General features: G+C 51.7%; 2 protein-coding genes across 2 annotated transcripts; one reads left to right on the top strand and one right to left on the bottom strand.

The window, feature by feature from the left end:
• Positions 1 to 2,108: 2,108 nt before the first annotated feature.
• Positions 2,109 to 14,060, bottom strand: LOC128268084 (histone-lysine N-methyltransferase SETD1B). The gene is made up of 4 exons (XM_053005099.1): positions 13,937 to 14,060; positions 6,857 to 7,179; positions 5,791 to 6,242; positions 2,109 to 2,925 (listed from the first exon to the last, which is right to left on the bottom strand). The coding sequence occupies exons 2-4, from the start codon at positions 7,093 to 7,095 to the stop codon at positions 2,285 to 2,287; spliced, it is 1,332 nt and encodes a 443-aa protein (XP_052861059.1). The 5' UTR covers positions 7,096 to 7,179; positions 13,937 to 14,060; the 3' UTR covers positions 2,109 to 2,284.
• Positions 14,061 to 18,841: 4,781 nt separating this feature from the next.
• LOC128268086 (40S ribosomal protein SA) lies at positions 18,842 to 19,927 on the top strand. The gene is made up of 2 exons (XM_053005100.1): positions 18,842 to 19,083; positions 19,150 to 19,927. The coding sequence occupies exons 1-2, from the start codon at positions 18,865 to 18,867 to the stop codon at positions 19,804 to 19,806; spliced, it is 876 nt and encodes a 291-aa protein (XP_052861060.1). The 5' UTR covers positions 18,842 to 18,864; the 3' UTR covers positions 19,807 to 19,927.
• Positions 19,928 to 23,675: the final 3,748 nt, after the last annotated feature.

Here is a 23,675-nt window from a genome sequence, read left to right as displayed (position 1 = left end):
ACACGCCAGACACGCCACACCGATTGCCCACCCGATATCTGGACGAACGTGCCCGTCGGTGGCACCATCCGATTAGACGAAATTCCACGAAATTCGCAATCCACTGTCGCCGCGTACTGTCGCAATGTCGGTGCCCGCGATAACGCGCCGCGGGGCGCTACACTCTGTGGTTGAAAGTGACATAGATTTTTTGTTCCTTTTGGGACGTCCCACGACGACGACGACGACGGGGTGGCTTTCGCGGGAAGTATTTCGCAATCGTGCACTCCGCGCCGTCTCGCTCGGTAGATCACGTGGCAGCCGGGACGGGAGTTTGGTGCGGCACTCAGCCCAAGAGATAAGGAATTCTCTGCCGGCACCGACTGGGGGACAGCATCGAGACGGCGGCGCGTACTGCCGTCGCCGAACCCAGCCGACAGTGAGAGATAATTAATCCTTCGTCAATTTGCGATGAAACTTGCGGCCAACGCAGAGCGCGCACGCCGCCGAAACAGTCCATCCATCTATCGACGGCTAGGGCCCGGCCCCGCCGACTTTGCTCCGGCCGTCGCGCGCCGGGTTTTTTGTGTGTTTCTCAAGGGGGAGGTTGGTTTGTGACGTACGTGACGGTGAACGCACACCGCGAGGCGTGTATTGTGTGTGTCTCGCGCTCGCGCACAGGTGGCACACGCAGCAGGCAGCAGGCAGTGGCCAAAACACCATCCGCGCGAGACGGAACATACGCGCGCTCTCTCTCGCTCTATCGTTGTTGCGCTACCGTGCGCAATCGATCGCACAGTGCGTGCCTGTGTTCGTTCGTTCCACTGTAGTCACCATTCGCTTCGATTCGGTACGACAACGACGGTCACAAAATGCGATGCAGACTCCATCTCCGGCGGGGCAAACAATCGTCATCACGTCACGACCATCACGAGAGAACCCCCAAAACGGGGGCCGATCGTCGTGAAGTGGGCCACGCACTTGCTCCGGTGGTTGGAGCCACTGGCCACGGGGGGAGGGTTTCCTTCTCAACCTAAAACGATACGCGATTGTTACTAGCCACCCTACGCACCACACACCAAACAGACAGACAGACACACAGAGACACACAAGGAAGCGCCACGGAGCGACTTCGAGCGGTTCAAAATCCTTTCCGCCCACACAGGCGCGATTCGGTAATTCGGACCCCGTTTGCGCTGTCTTCCCCTCGCCACGCCACGGAGCTGCGATTTCCACCGTCGGCACCAAACTCGGACTCGCGGCGCGCGCGCTCTCTCTCTCTCTCGCGCGTGTAGAAGGCCACCTACGATCGATCGATTTCGAATGCGCCTTCTTACGTGGTGTGTACGCGCGCACGTCGACGACGTATGGTGGTCACGGGCGCACCACGGATTGTGTATTTCTCGGATCCTCGGCGGACCAGACCGCGACCGGAGCACGTACCGTGACGGCTGAAGAAGGAAGGAATTTAGCGAAAGCGCTCGACACTGCGAAACTCGGTCTGTTGGCCTCGGTCTCGGGGCACTACTACTTGATTCTGCTGCTGCTGCTGTTTTACTGCGCCCTCTGAAGTGTTTTGACAGACGCGCCGTCCGATCGGCGCCCAAGGTTGCTATATGGTACGACCAAGGTTGCTATATGGTGTGCGGTGTGCAGCTGACAGGACGCAGCCGCGCGCTAAGTACGCAGCCATCGCAGTTAGCTTTGAAATAAATAAGGTGCGAAAAGATCAACAAAATTGGACAATCGGAAAACGAACGGAAACAATGGTAATGCCATTTCGTAAATCTAATTGTTTATATTTGAGGCCATTTGAGGCCATTTGAGGCATTCCTCGGAAAAGGCGTCACAGAACGTTCCTCAGGCTGCTCCACAGCTGATCGTAGCCACGATCCACCCCTGAACCATATCTCGGATTCGTGCAACTCGAGCTTAAGCGGCCACGTTGAGTGGACCAGCTTTCGATTTGGCGCTCCAATCGGTGCTTGAACACTTATTCTTCTTACCTTTGCTTGGTTCTGTTTATTCGCACAAAATGTGAACGTTCGGATAGAAGCAAAGTTCGGCAGGCGTTTGGCTTCAGGTGATAATAATTATGTTCAACCATATTTACATCAATACTTGCGTTACAGAACAACACTTTACACTCTATAGACGCACTAACAAAAACTGATCGGGCGCCGTGGTTGCATTTTTCTCGTGAGATTGGCCGTGTTCTTGAGCTACACGTGTGCAGGTGTTAAATTAGACTTAGGGCTTAAACTCTCCGGGTGTCCGGGTCGCCGGCCGGAAAATAAACGGGATCTCATTTGGCGATGTATCGATCGAGGTTGTTCCAGTTGCAGGAGTAGTCGATCTGCAGCAGACCCTTCTTGCTGAGACTGAAATGTTGCGGGGTGTAACATACATTAGCGTTGGTCGCTGCGATCGCAACGGCGGTGGACGGATCCAGCATCTGGCTCGGGCGTCTCGCAAGACTCATACTCTGGCTCACGACGCTCACGCTGCGGGACCGCCGCCGGGTCGGGCTGCCGCTGCTGGTGGTCGCGTACAGCGGCACGTGTTCCGCTTCCTGCCGGGCACACTCGAGGCAGTCGTTCAGCGTGTAGTAGTTGTGGTGATCGGACAGGATCGTCCCGGCGATCGACGGTGGCGACCCGAGCGGGTGATGGTGCGGATGATGCGGATGATGGTGGAAATGATTGCCCATGGCCAGGTGGCGCGGTGGCGGTGGAGGCGGCGGCGGCGGCGGTGGCAACGGCATGTAGCAGCAGCTGGGCTCGTAGTACTCGTACGACGGCGGTCCCGGAAACTCCAGCTGCGGCAGCGGCTTCGGCAGCACGATCGGCCGCCTACTGCTCTTGCCAAAGCCGGGCGTGTGCAGGCGCAGCGCCGACATCGAGCTGTCACACGAACTCGGCTGTTCCGTGGACGAAGTTTCCAAATCTAAAACATTCGTGAATTGACGAGAATTAGTTTGTTTTTTGCCTTCGTGTCCTTTTAATCCCCGCTAATGACCCCGGGTAGACGAATAACGAATCGATTTCATCGCCCGGACCCCGGAATGTGGCAGCGAACCCCGTGCGAGTACGAAACCGAAAGCCCAAATCGGTTGGAGGGTTGTCCCCTTGGCCAAACGCGGCGCTAATTAAATCGAACCGATGACAGTGATTTTGGATCGCCGATCGCCGCGGCTGCAGACCGGCAATTAATTTGATGATCGCCGCACATGGTCGAACCTCGCGATCGCCCGGGGGCAGGTGGCCACCATTATAGCCACCGGTGAGCCACCTGCTACGAAGAGAAATTATTTCGCTGATCACTTCAAGGAACCAGGAACTTGGAACCATTATCAGGAGGGTTAATTGCACACACACAATTGTAGCCGGGGGCATTCGGGGTTAACATAAACCGTTTACAAATGAGTTAACGCTTCGAACCGTGGGCTTACTTACAACGCACTCGTACCACCAATTCTGGGCGCTTTTCGTGCATTGTCGTCGTCGTCGTCGTCGGGTCGGGAAAAGGGAACCAGGGAGTAACCTTCGCACGACCTGCAGTCACTTTGCGCTTGTTAAGACGAGCTCTAATCACACACCACCGACCGGAGGGAGCCACATCACCGTTCTTCACACGACCGGTGTTCTATTGTACGCGCCCCCGGGCGGGCGGGGTTGAAGAAATAGACCACTAGGCCACGGGAACACGACGCGCGTGCCAAAACCGGAACCGGGAACCACCGGGACCGGGACACACTCCGAAACAGCGATCCGCACTGATACGAGAGCGCACCGCAAATGGCGCAGCCAGTGCGTCGATCGCGACCAGCGAGGCCACCGCCAAGGCGGCCTCCTAGCCAACCCAGAGGGCCGTTGGCTTCGGTTCGGTTCGTTGCTCGTTGAAAGTAGTAGTAAGGGCCACTTGTAGTCCCGCCGCGCGATCACGGTTAGTGGCCCCGATCGCGTCACTTTTCTCTACAGAGCGAGGCGCGCGCGGGCCCTCAGCAACGCGGAAACCACGGCCGCGCGCCGAGGAAATGGGAAGACACACGCCGATCGACCGACCGAGCGACCGTCCGACCGATCGCTGTTTTAAACGTGTTCGCCCGGGTTCGGGTTTCCTGTTTTGCGCCCTCCGTTGTATGTTGTATGTTGGTCAAAGTTCCGTTGCCGAGCCGGGCCGGGCCAGGCAGGTTAGCTCGCTTTGCATACGGCCCGAGAAAGGCCCGATCATCAGCCGAGCGCTAACTGACAGCCGTGACTGGAAGGAATCGTCGACGAGCCAATCCCCTACACCCCCCCGGGTTCGTCGTCTGTTGTTTGTTCACGTTGTGCGTTGTTGCGTATTCTAGGCAAGCAAACAAATAGACGCGAGCGCGAGCGTGATGAGCTCACATTACTCAACAGACTACTCGCGGGACGTGCTCACTGACCCGCGGCGGCCAAAGAAAGTAATCACTTCAACTTTTCGGCCTGCGGAGCGTCTTGAAGCGCCACTCGTAGCGTTGGAGTTGGAGTTGGAACGGCTCAACAAGCACCATCTGTCATTCGCGCGTTGCCATGGCGCCGAGTACCATGGGCGATCTAGTAGCCACTGGCGGAAAGGTAAGTTTCGGTTTTTGCCTAAGTGTGGCCAAATAATTCCATTTAACTTTTGCAACAGGCGGACCAATCTGAATGCTGTCGCGACTCCTTGGCAAAATATGGCGGCCGCGGTGTTTCAATTCGGCGCGGATTTGGTTTGACTAGCAACGGCTGCGTGACGAAGAATTAAGCAAAAAGCACCACCAGTTTGGCCACAAAAACCCACAAGGCCACGACGGTTCGCACCTAACGTGGCATGTAATCGGTTTGGAGCTCCGTAATTGGAGCACCGGGTTTTATCGCGGGGCTCCACCGATCGGTGACATACCGATGTGGCCGACGCCGCCGGAATCCAGAGAGCAATCCATCGCAGCAGTAACGAACGCCCGGCGACTCTCCGTGGCGTACTTATGACCGGTTTAACTGCGCTCCACTTTCAGCGCCGCGCCGCGATGATGAAACGCAGAGCCGGTTACGCAGCCAGCGGCCACCGGCCAATTGGTTTGGTCTTTTTGCACAAGTTTTCGGCGCTTGTGGCGATTATGTTTAGGGCGAAATGGGATCAATTAGCGAGTCGCGCGGTGCACTGCAGTTACCGCATGCCCGGCCGGTCGATTGTTGAGTTCTGGTCGAGACGCGCGCAATCGGTTTCTCCTGCTAATGTCTTCCATTCCACAGATTTTGCGGAAGACACAACCTGCAAACCTTCAAAGCAACCCGTGGCCCACAAGTTAAACGTCGGTCATTTGTCCCTCAAGCCCTTTCTGTATCTTGAGGCCATTAGACGCAATGGTTCGCCATCTATCTGCGTGTCGGCACCGACAGAAGAACGAGACCATCAACGCATCTAGTAGCTCCTGTCCACAGCCTGCCAATCGTGGCTCTCGGAACTGGTCTCGGAACAGGTTTCCAACGACTAGAGGCGCCTAGAATCCCGCTCGATGACCGATATTGAAGAAGCCGGCGCTCACTTCAGTTTGTGCCATTTCTGGCCGCTGTCCTCCATCGTCCACGGCCTACTTTCGTGACTCCTGCGGTGAACGAACGCAGAGCGGGCGCCAACGGCTTCCCGTAGCCTCGGCGTTAAATGCCGAGTAATTACAGACCGTACCCGCGAACCGTATCACAGCGGACAGCGGACCGTAAGCCCTTCAGGAAGCGATCATCGAACCGACATCCGGCACCCGGGTTAATAACTGGCCCCCGTGGCCACTTATGTCCCACCTACCGGTGTATGAGCTGTAGACGAGCTCGTCTCCTCCGATGCTGTCCTCGTCCATTACGGTGTCGTACCGTTCGGTGTAGAATGCCTCCTCTTCGTCCTCTTCGCCTTCCTCCAGCTCGCTCGGTTCCGGTTCCTCTCCGAGTGCTCGTTCCCGTTCCAGTTCCATCCCGTCCACCAGCACACTCCGTGGAGTCGGAGCGGAGTTGTGGCCATCACTGGCCTCCAGTAGAAGTTGTCGTTGCTGCTGCTGCTGGTTGACCAGTTCCACCTCGGACTCGGAGAACTCTGGCTCGAACTCTGGCTCGAACTCGGGTTCTTCGGCGCTCGAACCGCACTCGAGACACTCGCCGAGACCGTTCAGCTCCCCGGGAACGTAGTAGAACTTGGACTGGATCGGCTCACCGGCCGGTGACGGTGAAACCTCGGACGTCTCGGACGCCGGGTCGAGCACATGCCTGCGAAAGAGCGAATCAGGGAGTCAGAATTAGAGCGTGCCCGACGTCGTCCGACGAAATTATACACATCGCACGCTGCTTCACGCTAGCTTAGCTGCGGGCCCCGGGCACGTCAGCAAAAGAATCTGCATAAGGCCCAGCCAACCGGTGCGTTGCGTTGACGGACACTAATTAATGTTGCCGTTGCCATCCAACGGTACACACCTTAACCGGAGTCGAGTCTGGTGCCCAGAACCAGTCCCCAGGTTTACGAGATGCCCTCCGGCATTGGAATGCGGTGCCATTCGAGAAGCCGTTCTCGACGCATCTAGAATATCCTTCGGGGTTCTCTTGCCAGTTCTTCTCGGGCGAAAAAAGGAACTGCTGGCGGCTGGCAATTGGCAATAATTTATGCACCTTGCGCCCGTTTTGCGCGATCGATCGCACGATCGGAAAGTGTGCCATTAGCACTGTACAATGAGGCACATCTGACCTCACGACGGGTTGGATTGGCATCTATTACACCCCTCCGAGAGCGTCCATCGAATGTGAATTAAATTAACGGTTAATTATTAATTCCACAACCTTGACAGCGGGGGCCTGAATTCTATTTGCCTTGCATGCGCCGGACTCACTTGCGAATGTAGACGTAGTTCTCCATATCCCACGGATCGACGTATCGCCGGTTGAAGATGGTGTCCGGCGGTGTGTCCTCGAAGATGTGTGGCGGTGGCGGGGGTGGCGGTGGCGCTCGTCCGCGGCCATAGTCGGACTCGTCACCGTCGGCCGAATCGTACTCCTTGGCCGTGTAGTAGATCGATTCCGAACGTCCGCGGGACGACGTGAAGCTGTCGAACCCAGCGTACGCTGGCATGGCGGCTGCGTGTGCCGTGATGCGATTGTTAGGACCGACTACCGGTTTAAACGACTACAGTGTGCAGCTCCTCCTTCTGGCGCTCTAGAGTTGGGAATGGAAACGGAATCTTCATCGGTTAAAAATGATCAATTAAAAACGAGATGGTGACTTCGTCCAAAAGCTCCACGACTCCACGAACGGGCGGCCCACGGACCTTCCCCCCGAAACCCACGGCGATGATGCCGGTCGATGATCAACAACAACTTTCTCCAGCAGCACGCGCAACCCAACATGCGATCGTGGCCACTGAGGCGTAGGAGCATCCGAGCATGCTTATGTTGCGGCGAACGGTTTCACTGGCCGCTTATCGTCGTCGTGATAATTAGAAACAAACACCGGAGCATGTGAAATTTAAATGGAAACTGCTGCCCACAGACACACAGACATGGTTGTTACGGTTCGGGGCCGCAATGTTGGCCTGTCGCCTGTAACACTCGTTTAACATTTCAAACATCAGCGTTGCGATCATGGAAAGCGTTACGATGATATGTTTGGGATCGAGCCGAGCATGGCATAGCTTTCCGATCCTTCTCTCGAAGCGTTTTCCTCTCCGGAAACATCTGGCTTTATGTAACCGGGGAGCTTTTCACCAGAATTAAACACATTCCAACGGCCGGGGACCCGTGGGTCGTCGATCGACGATCAATTCCACCTGCGTCGGGAATTATTACGAATCGGTTGACAAATCATCTTTTCACACGAATAATTTCACGTTCTGCTTCAGCGGCCCAGCGGCGTTACATGGTGGGCTTTTGGGCGTGTATTACATCAACACACGGTTTTTGGTATTAATTTTACCGTTTCTTTATTTCCTATTTTTGGCACAAGGGAAAGTGAAAGCCCCAACCGATCGCATCCGATCCGAGAGTTGTCACCAGAGAGAGTGGAAGAAAAACAAGAAAGTACACAAACGAGAAATAGGAACAAATCAGCGAAAGAAAGATGTGGTACTTCGAGTCTGGTTATGCTACGCGACCAAATCAAGATTGTGGCCACCGTCGGAGCAGAGCGCGCGGAGTGGTAAACACCTTTTTCATGGGCCACAGACTGCAATTGCGAACCACACACGCACACGCAGCACACCAGGGTGATGATTTTGTCGTTTTACGATCGACCACACGATCACATCAAGCCGACAGCAATTCACGGTGGTCACGGTTTGGCAATAGAAACCCTTACGATCGATGACGTGTGACGCCGGAAGTGTTCGTTGTTTTATTGCTCCGATAGTAAAGCCGATAGCCGATAGTGTGCTGTGTTTATGTGTCGTCTTGATGGCCATTTAACTTTATACCACACTCCGGTGACAGTTTGGATCGATCGTACGATGGGTGGCGTGTAGTAAATTATCGTGCAGTTTCGAAGCATAATCGGCCCAAATCGGCCTCAGAACGGTGCTCACTGAACGGCGAGAGTTTCACAAAGTTTCATTATGTTCTTCAGCCTTCTTTCGGCGAGCCTGAGGGCCTTGTCACGCAGCCCGAAACAACTCAAGCAGAGCGTCCGCTCGTCCGGAGCCTCGAACGGGTTTTAATTGTTCCAACAACCAGCACGGGGCACGTTTCCAAAAGCACAATGTTTTCACACCTTGGCTTAATGTTTCGCCGGCAGCAAAACGAGAGAAATTCAGCTTTCCACGTGCGTGCCGTTTTGGAGGTTTAAAACGAAGGCAGACAGAGAGAGAGAGAGCGTTAAAAAGGGACAACCGAGGGACACCAGCGAGAGTCGACAAACAGGGCTTGTTATGGCTCTATTGAAAACTCCGGACACTCCCGCCGGAGGACGCTCGAGAGGAGCTCGAAGTGCATGCGAAGCAAACACACCCTCTTCGGGTGCCTTATGATGATCCTCATCATCGGCGATTGCCAAGCGCACCCGAGCTCGGGAAGATCCTCACGCGGGTCGATTATTGACAGAAAACTAGTTTTACACAATCGAGCTAACGACGGTGGGGGCCATTATTGACCATCACCAGACCAGCCCGGAGACTTCACCCACTTTTTCCCTCAGACAGGCGGCGCGTTTTCGTTTCGCGATGAATGCTGTTGTTTGCATTCCGCGTGCATATATTTTCTTTCTGCCCATACTTATGTGTGTTAATAATCGCCCGACTCATGTGGGGTCCCCCTTTTTTTTGGGGTGCTGATGCTAGGAAAAACCGATACAAAGCCACCCGACCGCACCCTTCACAGTATTCGGTTAAGGTCGAACGCGGCACGCATCAATAAACGGCCATCGTTAGCAGCAGCAGCAACAGAGGGGCGCAGTTGCTTAGTAGTTTTGCACGGCTTTGTTTCGCAACGCAACGATCATATTAATGATCGTCATGATTGGGTAAAGAAACCAAAAGCTAACACAAACAACTTCGATGCGTCGGTAAGCGACGAACGCGCTAAAATCGAATCTAAAGCCAGAAACCCAGCCAAAATCTTATGCCAGCAGATCCCGTACCAAGGCAACTAGAAGAGCGTCCGATCGTACTCGGCAAGCCACGCTTTAATTGTTTGCCTTTTGAATTGAGATTGTGCAAAAGCGGGCAACCGATGGGAAGTTTCAATGTCCGGCCGGCCACACGGCCAAAACAAAAACCCGTGCACGCCGAGGCCGAGACGTATTGGAAGAAAAACAAAGGCTGACCAAAGAGGGTCTTGGGTCTTGGTATTACTTCACCCAGGTTGCCGCTCGCGATCGCAAGTGTCACAGAAACCTTCGGAGCCACGACAACAACAGCAACACCGCCCGTTCCCCTGTGTCGTCATTTGTTTTTTGCCTCCGTCTAAGGTTCGGCAGGTGAATCACGTTCGTGCAATGATGCTCTTGGCCTACATCAACCCAGAGTGGCCAGTGGGACGCCTCACCAAAATAAAAAAAAAAACGTGGCTCACGTTTCAATGACACTCTTGGTGCTTTGTTTGGGTCTTCGGACAGTAAAAAACGGTAGCCACCGACGGTAGCCTGGACTTGGAATTAGCTACCAAAAACAACAAACGGAGGTTCGTCGGCGACCCTAGAGGGTCGTCGGCTCTTCGCGGCTCACTTTACAGGCGGCTGCTAATGGCCCAAGATAAGCCAAATAAAACTGGCAAACCCTTCCGTTCGGTTCCGTCTGACGCATGACGGGAGTGTTTATGCCAACAACCAACAACGAGTGATCGTACCCATACCCGGTGGTCGGAAGAGAAGCCACGAGGGCTTGACATTGAACGGGGGGTGAAAGGCTTTCAAGCGAACCCGGCGGGCGGCCCCGGGAGTCACGTAAGGTCCGCGCACCGCACCGTTTCGCAGCTCATCCTCAGTCTCATCAACTAATTTTCTTCCTCTGAAACGTGTCTCCTTTCCGAAGCACTCTAACGGGAAGGGAGCTCTAACGATTTCCGGTTGCAAAATGGTCCCCCAACCGGTTCGGTAAACCCGTCGACCCGTCGACTTCCGAGATCGTCTTCAGCGTTGAACGCTTACATTTATGGGCTCCGTAGGCGCCTACATTTTCATTTAATTTTTCCATTCTGCCATTTTGCTTTTCATCTCGTGTGAAAATGAACCTTTCTACACTCGATCGCATACGTTTGAGAAGTTCGAGTTTCGCAAAAAAAGCCCGATCTTCGGTGCCATAAATCATGCAAATTGCCCACTCATTTGGAGGCACCGAACCCAGGGTTGGCCACCCTAAACGAGCCCGCGTTTAGTTGGCCAGTTTTCGGCGATCGATCGTGGCTCGGAATGGGAAAGCCGGTTTTCCACGGACACCCGACTTCCGCCATCGTTCACCGTCGGCGGGTCCGCTACTAAATGCTTGTCGCAATCGAAAGTGTTGGAAAGCGCCAGCGCCAGTTTGGGGAGAATTGCACTTCCCATTGCGTCCAAACTGTCCGAATTATGCCATTTTGAACTCCGAAACGATAGCATCTCTGCCCGCGATTTTTGAAACAAATGGAGCTTCCCACAGCGCCAATCAGTTAGCCAGGAAAAGATGGCTGGGAAGCCCGACCTGAAGACCGGGTCGTTTGGCCTCCGCGCCGAGTACCGCGTGTGAAAGTGAGAAAATTTCTCACACAATCTCTTGCGACCGAAGACGAAAGATCGCCGCGATTTTATGGGCGCGAATAAAGTAATTACAGCTGTTTGGATTTGATACACGCACGCGAACCGGCTGCCAGGCCTAATAAATGGAGTTTTAAATGGCCGCGCTTATGTCACGATGCCGGAAACGTATTATGCTAATGTCGTGATCCATCAAATGCGACGACCAGCGGCATCGGTCGACTCGTCTCGTCTGCGAAGAGATGTGCTTGGATATTATTATTATTTCAGTCGTACGGTACTCCGCGGGTAGCCGCGTGACCGTAGAAGGGCTCCTGTAACGACGATCACCGTTGTCACGATCGTGCCATTGCGCTACCATACCGGGACGAGGCGCGTTTCGGGTCGCGATTTCCTGCCCAAAAGTGCGTCTATATTGTTGCACATTTCGTGCTGCGTACCACGCGCCCGCCCGCCTGCACTTGCACCGACGGAAATCGCCACGGGTTGGTCTTGCCCACGATCAATCGACCGTACCCTGAAGAATCAGTCTCTCGTTGGGCCCGGTTCCCTAATCATGGCGTCACGCGATGCGTGATTGCCGTGATTCTGTTCGCCTCATCAAACCGCTCATTGTTTGTCGAGAGGGAAGAAGATCATCACCCCTGTGAGGAAAGTAGCTGATGATCGCAACGGGATCATTGTTGCGCCACCCCGAGATCGCCGATTTCTGCGCCATCTTGAAGAGATCGCGCCGGGGTTGGCGTGCTCAGAAGATTAGTTATTGAGAGAGTGTTACGAGCCGATGCCGATGAGAGGACAACTTTTGCAAACTCCAACGCGCGCGACGCGTGACCATCCACGGCGCGGCTCAAGGTCGACCATCCACAGAACGTTCTCCTCGCTGCTGGCTGCTCGTTGGTTGGCAAATAAATGTAGGATGACACCGGCGCGTTACACCATCGACGAGTGGGGGGTCAAAGATGCTAACGCCACGTCATGTTGGGTCGTAGGAAGAAACACGTTCTGCTTGCGTAATGCGGCGCGCGTAAGACGCGTGTGAACGACGCCACCCAAGAGATGATGAAATATCAATTTTGATCGAGGACCTAAGCCACACGGGAGAAAGTTTTCGGGAAATTGAGCCCCGGACGCCAATTATTAAGATGTACGGCACGGCCGCGGCCGTCTAATCTCACAAATCAATCCCAGTGTGTCCCCGGGGGCCTACTGTGGGAGCGGGAGCCCTGTTCACATGTTCCGCGATCGCCTCGTCGGGTTCCAGGGTGTGTATCGGAATATAAACCGCCCCACCCAATGGGGAGACCGTATCCGAAGTGGCCGTATCTTAAGTGGCCACCAAGCCCCTAACCGGGGGGATAATTTTACTCTTCCGGAACAGACCGGCTCGGCCGATCGGGCGAACTTTTTCTCCCCCCATCCTGTGCCGTGCTTCTGGATCTCGCCCTGTTATCTCGCCCGCGCTGACCATTTCGCACCCGCACAGCGTGTCCGCGGTGAAAGTGAAGAAAGCAAGGGAATCCCCATCGCACAAGGTGCGCGAGCGCAAGTGTCCAGGTCGTGAGAAAATGGTTTTGGTAAAATTTCTGAGCCCACAGTAATTGGACACCAGTGCCTGTGTGCCGTATAACAAATAGAAAAGGCCGCTCATAAATATGGACCACAAGATGGGCGTCCTCGGTGGTTGTTGTTGTTGGAGGAGGACAAGATGCTATCAAACGCCTGCATTGAACACGCACATTATTGGCTGCTTCTGGGTGGGTAACCTTCAAAGCGGGCTCAGTCGCCGCCTCCGGGGGTGCCTGTCGTCACCACCGGGCCCCCCCATTAGCGGAACCGTTTTCGTGTGATTCGAAGTTTGGAAACCAGTTCCTCCGACCGCTCGCTGTCCACGCTGTGGCTGTGCGTACTGAAGCGAAGCATTAGACGGGCGCGCAACAATTTGGATCGAAACGTTCGGGTGGTTCTGAAGCGGTCCACTTATCGCGCGTTCTGTTACCTTCCGGCCCGGGGGCACCCCGGGTGTAGATTGCGTGGTGTGAAGCGTCCTTCGACTGCGCCAAAAATACCACAATTGCCGTTTGGCCACTATTAGTTCACTTCATTCAACTGTCGGTGAGGCACTTTTGAGGCTGTTAAAATTGGATGGTCTTTTGGGAAATAAAAATGGGCATTCATTCGCCGATGCGCCGTTTGATCATCACTTTCTTCAGCACAAATTCAATTTACATTTCACGCTCCGCGCTCCAACACCAGCCCGGCTCCCGCTTAAGATTATTCGCGTAAGAAGCGTAGCCAACGAACAAGACGCCCCCGGAACGGGCCGGGCCTGCATTCACCGACGGCGCAGTTAAAGATCGCATGCAGACCCTCGGCCCGAAAAAAAAATGGAGCGAGCACCGACAAAAACCCCGAAGCAATCCAAATATTAATCGTCCACCGGGCGGTGCCGGGCCGGGGAGCGGAAAACCGAAACACGCGAAGAAAACGCCCGGACGGAGGCGGACAGGAAAACCCGCGGCCCCACGGACGGTCATCGACACTGTGCGGTGCGCGAGGCGGGCTGGTTCGCGTATTTGGTTGTTTGTTAAAATATTTTCCAACTTATTGCGCCGCTGCCGGCGATGCTCGATCAACTACAAAATGGTTTCACGATTTGCACGGCCCACATTTGGTGGCCAAATCATAAATCGCCACTCCACACACAACGCAAACGCTCCACGCTCCAGTGGCGCGGGATGATGCGAGCTCTGCGTACCTTGAAAACAGTTTCACTTTGCGGCCAACTGTTGATAACTGTACACCATTCTATCACGATCACACATCACGATCACGGTGGCAGTTAGAGCACTGAAAACGCGACCGTGTTTTCCGACCTCCGGTTTCCAGTGAACTGACCGCACGCCTTCGTTGGAAACGCGCGCGTTGTCCGCGTTACCGAATGAACCCGCCGCGCAGTGGAATGAACGCCCCCGATCGAGTGAACGATCGTGCTCGTGCCCCCCGAGACAGAGAGAGAGAAATGAACACAATTCGAAGCAACTTTCTTTCGCAGAAACGCGGCTCGGAACAAAACAAATGCCGCGCCCCATTAGTGGCGCATTTTAACGCCGATCACACCGTTCAAAACAAAAAAAGGTGCGTAATGATAACGGAGTGCACGTGTCGCTCGCTCTAGCGATCCTAACACAGCACCGGAAGCGATCACGATCTTACGGGGGGGGGGGGCGTTTGAGATAAATATTACCTTCCGAATTGCGGCACCTGACCCACGATAAACACGTATCATATCTCTCTCGCTGTCTCTGCGGCCACCGAAACTATTAATAACAATTGACGAGCGCGGGCGCCCCTGTGGCGCTACACCGTGGCGCTTGACCCGCGCACCCGCTGAATTGCACCCCTAATTGTCCAGCCAGCCTGCCTGCGAAGAAAGGGGTGTCCGTGTGTGTGTGTTACGTGGCACGATGGGGCTTGGCCCAAATTTGGCCCCCGCGAAAACTATTTTCCCTCCCATTTTCCGATGATGGCCACTCTTCGGTGTGGGCGCTATTGATATCGTGGCTCTCCTCGAAAGCGTACACACCCGCACCCCCCACCCGCCAAATGACCTAATGGGACCGGTTCGATTGTTGCAATTGAGATCATCCCGCGGCGGCAGCACCGTGGAATGGAATCGTCCCGACGACGGTACCCAAAACTCGTGTTTATTATCGCCCTGAGCTGAGGGCAATAAAATTCTAACCCCAAAACCGGTGTTTTACTAACAAAAAGCTCGGCCCTCGGTGTGGGCCACTGCCTTTTTCGCACTCAATCAGTGCCGTAACAGTGCGCCCCTGGAGCGGGAGAGCCAGACTCCATAAAAGTGTCGGCTTTCTAGTTTCTTCTCAAATTTTATTTTGTCCGTCGCTTGTCAAGTCGAACCTCCCGGGAGGAGGAGGGCGGAACGTTCGAATGGTTGAATTTCAAACGAAACAGCATGAATAATGCGACTCACGCGACTCGCCCATCCGGCGGCAGAGCGATCGCGTAGGGCGCGTGCAACGGACCGTGGCATATATCCCATCCGATTCCCCCCCGCAGAGTTATGCTCCACGCGCCTATCCACTTCAACAAACAAACGTCAAAACCGCCGTATCTCTCTTTACAACTTTCTTTCGGTGAGGGTCGGCTCTTGACCATTGGGCTTGTGAAAAGCGAGAAAAATGGAGATGGAAACCTTTCCCCAACTTTTCACGCACTAATCGATGCTGCGGCCCATGCTTATGTGACCTCGCTCCGTCTTTGATGTGCTGCTAAGTAGGCCCTGAAAATTCACATTAGAGCTCCCACCGAAAACGGCTCAACGCAACGCGCACCATCGTGATCGTGTTTCGTTTGTTTTTCGGCACCCGTGAGAAGGCTCATAAAAATGGTGGCTAAAAATTATAACAGAAAAACTCGCTGTGCTTATTAATAATCAGAAAAGTGAATAAAATGTGTAAGAAAGTCCCGCAATACAACATTAAGGGCTCAAGCTCACCGACCTTTCGGCGCAAACCTTCCGCCAAATGTGCGATAATCGTTGCGCAACCCGTGCCTATCAAATTTCAATATCACACACTATCTGGCTGGTGGTCCGACCTCCGGAGGAGGGTAGAGTACGCACGTTTCGACGGTGGATCTTTGCGCTCGGTCGGACGGGGTTGAATAATCGGTTTATTCGGCACAACAAACGATGTGAAACGTCGTTTATTGGAGACCGCAGAGCGATGAACAGTCGAAATGCGCCTTTTTTGCGGCTTTTTGATGGACTGCCACATAAACGTGCCCGGTGGCCACCACCCATTATGCGCTGCCCTGTTGCGCACGCGTTCGTCGCTTTATCGGCCGTTATTCGTTTCGCGTTCGTGCGCCTTTGAATGACGATTTTTCTAATGTTCACTTTTCAGTACTAAAAACTACAAAAAACTGACACACTCTTTTGTTCTCTACCAGGCAATCCACAATGGGCAATTGTTACACAACTTTTTTGCCACGAATCAGCTCCAGAATCCAGAATGGCGTGTGGCAATGCGCCGATTTCTATGAGCACGTGGAGGGAACTACATGCGTTCATATTACTGTCTTCTAGTGATTTAATTTGTCGTGGTTTTTTTTCTAAACGAACCATTTCTACGTGAATTTCAAGGTCGCCAATGATTCCGTGAGGTGTCTCGTCATTATTAAATCAGGGTGCAAAAAAGGTGCATTGATTGAAAAAGTGATTGCCAATACGTGATTGCCAATACGTGATTCCCAATTGATGGCTCACTCTGGACTGCCGCCACGGGACTTTCGCTTTCAAGAAACCAACTTCCCTTCACTTTAATTCCCACTTTTGGCAACTCTTAATCAAAGCCACACGCTACAACAGCACACCGATCGAGCGATGGATGATTGAATGACCTTTTTCGTAACATAACGATCGCCATGTTACCGGCGTACACTCATGTCCGCATCGCGGGGGAAATGGTCCCTTAACACGTGGCCTCCCGCCGGACGTGTAAAAGCCAATACGCTGTGAAACCAATTTACACTGTCACGAAACAATGGTTATCTGTCTGCGCGCCGTTCGACGCCCGGCAAAGTGAATTCACTTAACAAATGGCCCACCGCTCGGCCGCCCGCTAATAAGACGACCATCGCCATCGATGTGCGATCCACGGACCGACGGGGGAGCTAGGAGGAGGCCGCGGAACACCGCTAAAGTAAAAACAGAGTCGCCCATTTAGCACCCAATTTACGTCGGGTAGTTCCCGCGGAAAAGAAACTCCCGCCTCCCATGTTCGGGTGTAGTTTGGTTCCTGTGGCTTCGTTGGTTCGTAGTCGTTGTTTTAGTTTTTTTCGACCAAGCTAAATCTACAACTCTATCCGGCCGCCGGCTGCTTGTGGTACCGGAAAATGGGAAACTTTCAACGAGGAAGTGCCAATGAACCCCCACAATTAGTCACACTCGATTACGTGTTCATCAAAAACAAAATCGAATCGGCAGGATCCCGTCCCTCGAAGATCACCTGTTAATTAAGCTCCACATTAAGCTCCGAACAATTTGCATCGTCGTTTAAAGTTTTAAAAATTCAATTTTTAGAGTTGATGGCTGTCAATTTGCACTCACCCAAAGCTTGCGAGTTGTTTAATTCTTTTTCAGCCGCTCGCTCCATACTTTGGCGACAATCTTCACCAGTCGTCGAAGGTTGCGCAAATCGGTTCGGTGGTTTGTTTGCTGGCCGGTTCGATTTGCCGGAGGCCTTTCTGAAAGGCAATCGAAAAGTTTGAAAACGGTTTTCCTATCGTCACAAAGGGGTCCAAAAACCATTCGAGCTACCTTCCTTTTCGAGCTACGCACCTTCTATTGGCACGTCCTCCGTCGGCACTATCCGCCTGGCCGTGCAGTATCGCAACGGAATGGGATGCAGAGCAGGTAACGTTTTCTTAAGCCTGATCGTGTAGTTTCTGCTCACGGGAATCGGCATTTTGCTGCGAGTTATCACACTCCTTTGGTCGTTAGCTGCGTGTCGCATCGAATCGATCGGCAGAACGCCCAGGAACCAGTGGCTCTGTTTTCAAAACCCAAAACACACTGTTCACCCCAACGAAACACTGAGGAGCACTGCAGAGCACACAGCAAAGTGGTCCCACAAGAAACTCGCTTCTGTATCGCAGCACGCAGACCGGAAGCCGTGGATTGGTTGGTGTCGTAAATAACGTAAAATTCTAAATGGCGCACATGTGTCCACTCAATCGTGTCAGACAAACAGTCTAAGCAAAAGTTCACCGTCTGGTCGCTGTTCCGTCCGCCGTCGTGGTTTGCAAATTCCCCGTACCTTTCAGATAGGCATGGTTTGTGCGCCACATTTTGTGCATTTTTGTGCGTTGAGAAATGTGGATACGACACATTCGACTAACAACCTTTATTTTAGTTCACTTCTTTGGGCATATGGAAAGGATTTGACACAACGTTTTAATATTATTTTAGCAGTCGTAAAGATTCTCCAAACTTGAGCCATCAACTCCAACGCGGCCAAGTTATAGCCAAATCTAGATTCCTGTTCCTGTTTGAACGGATAATTTGAATAGAACCGCTTTTTAAATTCGGCCACTGAACTGCCATTCCAATGACATTCGCTGTCACCTGCTGTACGAAATTCAGCTCGATGTGCTAAACTGTACTAAACACGAGTCGGCGGCGAACGGCAAGAGCTGTCAACTCGTCCATTTCAATTTTACTCCCTGTGGCATTCAATACGTAAGTAAAATATATTTACGATTTTCGATGATTACTTGTTGTATTTTTACCTGAAAAGTGATCAGTTAAGTTCGGTCGTGAACCAATTAGAAAGTTTTAGTGTAGAGCCATCGAAAGAACAGGATCGGAGTGTGAATGGTACACCAAATCACGCGAACATTAGACCGCACATGGCACGTAGCAAAAAATGCGACGTTATGTTTACATGATAACTATTAAAATCCCTTGCGGCGCACTACTCTACCGAAATGAGTGAAATAAATAGCTTCACATTGTAAAAGATAGCTAAGATAGCGTTGTAAGCCTAGGCTTTACTGCAGATTTGCCAACAAAATATCCTCTCCACTTTAACCTAACCTCACTTAAGCGCTGTTTTCCGCTCTTTCACAGGTTAACCGTTGCTCCCAATTAACGGAACGATGTCGGGAAATCTAGATATTCTAGCACTGAAGGAGGATGACGTGACCAAGATGTTGGCCGCGACGACGCACATCGGAAGCACCTCGGTCAACTTCCAGATGGAGCAGTACGTCTACAAGCGCCGAACGGATGGTGTCCACATTATCAACCTTGGTCGCACGTACGAGAAGCTGCTGCTGGCTGCCCGTTGCATCGCCAGCATCGAACACCCGGGAGAGGTATGCACGGGCAATGATGGGTGGAGGTTGGACAAACGCTTCACATTTCTTTCCACCCCCTGACAGATCTACGCCATCTCGTCCCGTCCGTATGGTCAGCGTGCCGTCCTGAAGTTCGCCCACTACACGGCGGCGACTCCGATTGCCGGTCGGTTCACGCCCGGTGCCTTCACCAACCAGATCCAGACGGCTTTCCGCGAGCCGCGTCTGCTGATCGTCACCGACCCGCTGACCGATCATCAGCCCGTGACTGAGGCGTCCTACGTCAACATTCCGGTCATCGCTTTCTGCAACACCGATTCGCCGCTCAAGTTTGTTGACATTGCCATCCCGTGCAATACCAAGTCGACGCACTCGATCGGCCTGATGTGGTGGCTGCTGGCCCGCGAGGTGCTCCGTCTGCGTGGCAAGATTGCGCACGACAAGTGGGACATCATGCCCGATCTGTTCTTCTTCCGCGATCCGGACGATGCGGAGAAGGAACAGGCTGCCATCGAGGCTGCTGCCCCGCCTCCGGTAAAGGACACCTACCCGGAGGAGCCGGTGGTGCAGGATGAACCGACCAACTGGGGAGGCGAAGATACGACCGTCGCTAACGTCGCTGCTGTCCCGCCCGCGGCCGCCCCGGCGGTGGTGCGCCCGGCCGGTGGACAGGGGGATGATTGGAACGAGGATGATACCGCTGCACCAGTGGCCGGTGCTGCCTCCTGGGGAGGTTTCTAAGGCGCCCAGCCATAGACCTTCCCGGAGCGGTGGTGGGCGCGGTGCGATGCTTCGTAAGACGCACGTGTACGTTCGCTCGAAAACCGGAAGAACCGAATAAAAAGTTCATTCTGAAAATACACACACTATCTGTCTGTGTCTGTTTTATTCGCACTGTTTCTCCTCAAAACAGTTAAATATATAGAACAACCTATTGCCATGAACAGCCCAGTACCGTGATTTAAAATTGCACTCGTCGACCATCATGCGGCCTTCATGTAATAGAAAGCGAACGTTGCTGTTCACGTTCACGTTTAATTGAAATTCATGCATTCAATTTGACCATTTTCCAAGCGCCTGACTAAAAGGCGAAACAATCGCTACTTTTCAAAGGCTTTACTTTTCCGGTTTGTTGAAAATACAGATTGTTACATCAAATAGCATCTCACTCATCTCTCGCAACTTCTGCACATCAACAACATCTCGAGAATAGAAGAATCTCTAATAATCTCTTATATATGTTACGTGGTGGATTGCCTAACGGCCACCGGCATCTAATGCGTGGCAGAGGACCTTCCACGTTGACTGACCAACCTACAGTCGCGAATACGGTGCATCGAAGAAGGCGCTGTGCAAGACCATAACCATTGCCACAATAATTCCTAGTATGAGTAAAACAATCATATAATTTCATTATTAATACGAATAAATGGCGATGAGCAATCACATTCCGGCCTTAGCACAGAGACCAGTGCCGGAACAACATTAAACAACGGGTTTATTAACGGCATAAGGAACGCAGTTTTTCAGGACTGTTAAATTTATTGATCTGATTCAGGTTGCTGTTGCGTGTGAATTTCAGAATACTGTTGCAGGTCCTTGTCCTTGTTGGCCCTTGTTATGAATTTTAGTGTGCAGTGTCAGAAGATGTTTCGCATGGAACGCTTTATCACATACTTTACACTGAAACGGCTTCTCACCGGTGTGCGTCCTAATATGATCCTTTAATCGAGTTGGCTTTGCGAACTTTTTTGGACACTGCGGACACTGATGGTGTTGATTCTTCTTGTGAATTGTAGTGTGCTGTGCCAGAACATGTTTCGAATGGAACGCTTTGTCACACACTTTACACTGGAATGGCTTCTCAACGGTGTGCGTGCGGATGTGATCCTTTAGTTCACATGTCGTCGTGAACTTTTGTGGACACTGCGCACAGTAATAGTGTTGAACCTTCTGGTGAATTTTAATATGATAACGCAGGCTGCTCTTCGAATAAAACGCTTTGTCACAGACTTTACACTGGAATGGCTTCTCACCAGTGTGCCTGCGGATGTGATCCTTCAATTCACCTGTCTTCACAAATCTTTTTAGACACTGAGGACATTGATGTTGTTGATCCTTGTTGTGAATTCTTCTAGTGTGCCCAACCAGAATATTTTTCGAGTTGAACGCTTTGCCACAGACTGCACATTGAAATGGCTTCTCACCGGTGTGAGTTCGAATATGTATCTTTAGATCACGTGGCATTGCGAATTTTTTTGGACACTCAGGACATTGAAGTTGATCCTTGTGAATTTTAGTGTGCTGTGCCAGAAGATGTTTCGAATGGAACGCTTTGTTACAGGCTTTACACGGGAATGGCTTCTCACCGGTGTGCGTTCTTATGTGATTATTTAGCAGAAATAACAGTGCGAACTTTTGTGGACACTGAGGACATTGATGTTTTTGATCCTTGTGTGTTTTCGAATGGAAAGACAAGTTGCCTGCCAAATAGAACGCTTTGAAACAGATTTCACACTGGAATGGCATCTCAACGGTGTGCGTGCGGATGTGATCCTTCAATTCACGTGTCCTCGCGAACTTTTCTGGACACTTAGGACACTGATGGTGTTGATCCTTCTTGTGAATTTTAGTGTGCTGTGCCAGAATATGTTTCGTATGGAACGCTTTGTTACAGACTTGACACTGGAATGGCTTCTTACCGATGTGCTTCCTTTTGTGATTCTTTAGTTGAATTAACTGTGCGAACTTTTGTGGACACTTAGGACACTGATGGTGTTGATCCTTGTTGTGAATTCTTGTGTGCTGTGCCAGAAGATGTTTCGAATGGAACGCTTTGTCACAGATTGTACACTGGAATGGCTTCTCACCGGCGTGAGTGCGGAGATGAATCATCAGCTTGCTTGGTATCGGATAAGTGGCGGAACAATGAGGACAGTGGTGCTTTTCTTTGATTCTGTGGACATCAGTATTCATTTTGGAGTCATGCTTTGGCGAATCTGGAGACTCTGCTGCGGTGATATCTTGTTGAGGTCTTTTTTGTTCATTCGGTGGGAACAATAGCTGCTCGTCAACTGTCGAGACAGATGTGTGACAAGGATATCCTGAATCTTCCTCAGCACTAGGATCCATTTGACTCAATGCAGGGCCTTTGGCGCCATGTGTGACACAAGAATTGTTTTGATCCTTGATTGATACAGAGTCGTCAGGACTCGTAATGGTCTTTCCTGCCATAGAATCATCTCCTTCAACCTTAAAGTTGAAATTGGAAGGATCCGTCTTGAGCTCATATTTCAGATCTGCATCCGATAATTGTAGTTGTTGTTCCTCGTCAATTGGTTCACGTTTCAAAACTGCTTCCAGCGATTCTTCCTCCGCCTCAAACAAATCGTCATTATGATAATAATCGTATGTGCTACTTATCTTTTGTGAATTAGAAACCGTTTGACTCAATTGATAATCTTCTTCAGAACTTGGTCCGACAACCTCAGTTTTCACCGACACCGATTCTACGCCATCGGTTTGGTGTATGTCGTCCGGATGTTCTGCAGCGGTCAAAGGGGTTGTGTCCAACATTTCGCGAAATCGTTCGACTTTTTCATTGTTTAGGATGGAAAGGCAGCGAAACTTATCAAAAGAATCCAAGCGTGATTTGCAAGCCGAACACAAATAAGATGGAAATTTGGCCAATATTTTCATCTGTAAAAAGATGCGGTGTATATAAATGTCGTTTTATAAAAGCAGGGAAACTTTAAGAAGGACATATTACCTCAACATCTGTGTAGGCAAGTATTTTTTGCAAAATATATGCGCCTCGTTCATCGGAAGTAATCGGCTGCAAAGCGCCATCAGCCGACAGACACATTCGACATATAGGCGAGATTCTAGAAAGAAATGCGCTATGATACATATTGATTCTTGTTTACCGTCAACTTACTCGTCTGAAAGTGAAACTTTAGAACGCTTCGAAGTCCTCCTCTTTCTCATTTCGACTGAAACAGCTTATTACAGAGGAAAGTAAATTTGCCGCGCTTTGTTTCCAAACAAGCTTCTTTCCAAATGATAATCTCAATTTTTGACAGCTTCTATTCGACCCATAACTCGTTGATGCTGTGAGTAGCAGTTTGGATGCTGTCACTTCGATCGGTGGTTCACCCAATTCGAGCAAGTTCATTCAATTTAAAAACACATAGTCTTTTTCCACGGTATTTTTGAGTTATAGTCTTTTTCAATCGTTTCAAACGTTTGGGTGTTCTCACACAAACGTTGAAAGATGAAATGATCGTTGAACTTTATTTTATTCTTTATTTTGCGACTCTCGTATTGCTTTCCAACGGATATTTTCAATGGTCGGTGGATAACCCCATAGCAGCGATGAGTCGCCAGTGGTTTCCCGGATGTTTCGCGCTGTGTCAGCAGGAAACATGGGCGTGTGGACTTTCAGGTACTGTTCACACATGGGTTTTGACTGTATCTTGGGGCCGCGGAACACTTTTATGTTCTTCACGTCATATAATAATAAAAGAAGATTAAACACCAACAAAATAACAGTACCTGAGGAACAGTATGCGATTTTATTCCATTTATTTCTATTTCACGTTGTCGCGCAT

The sequence above is a fragment of the Anopheles cruzii genome, chromosome 2 (assembly GCF_943734635.1).
Source record: "Anopheles cruzii chromosome 2, idAnoCruzAS_RS32_06, whole genome shotgun sequence".
Taxonomy (NCBI): domain Eukaryota; kingdom Metazoa; phylum Arthropoda; class Insecta; order Diptera; family Culicidae; genus Anopheles; species Anopheles cruzii.
The sequence above is the reverse complement of the archived record's forward strand: the minus strand, read 5'-3'. Positions and strand labels throughout refer to the sequence as shown.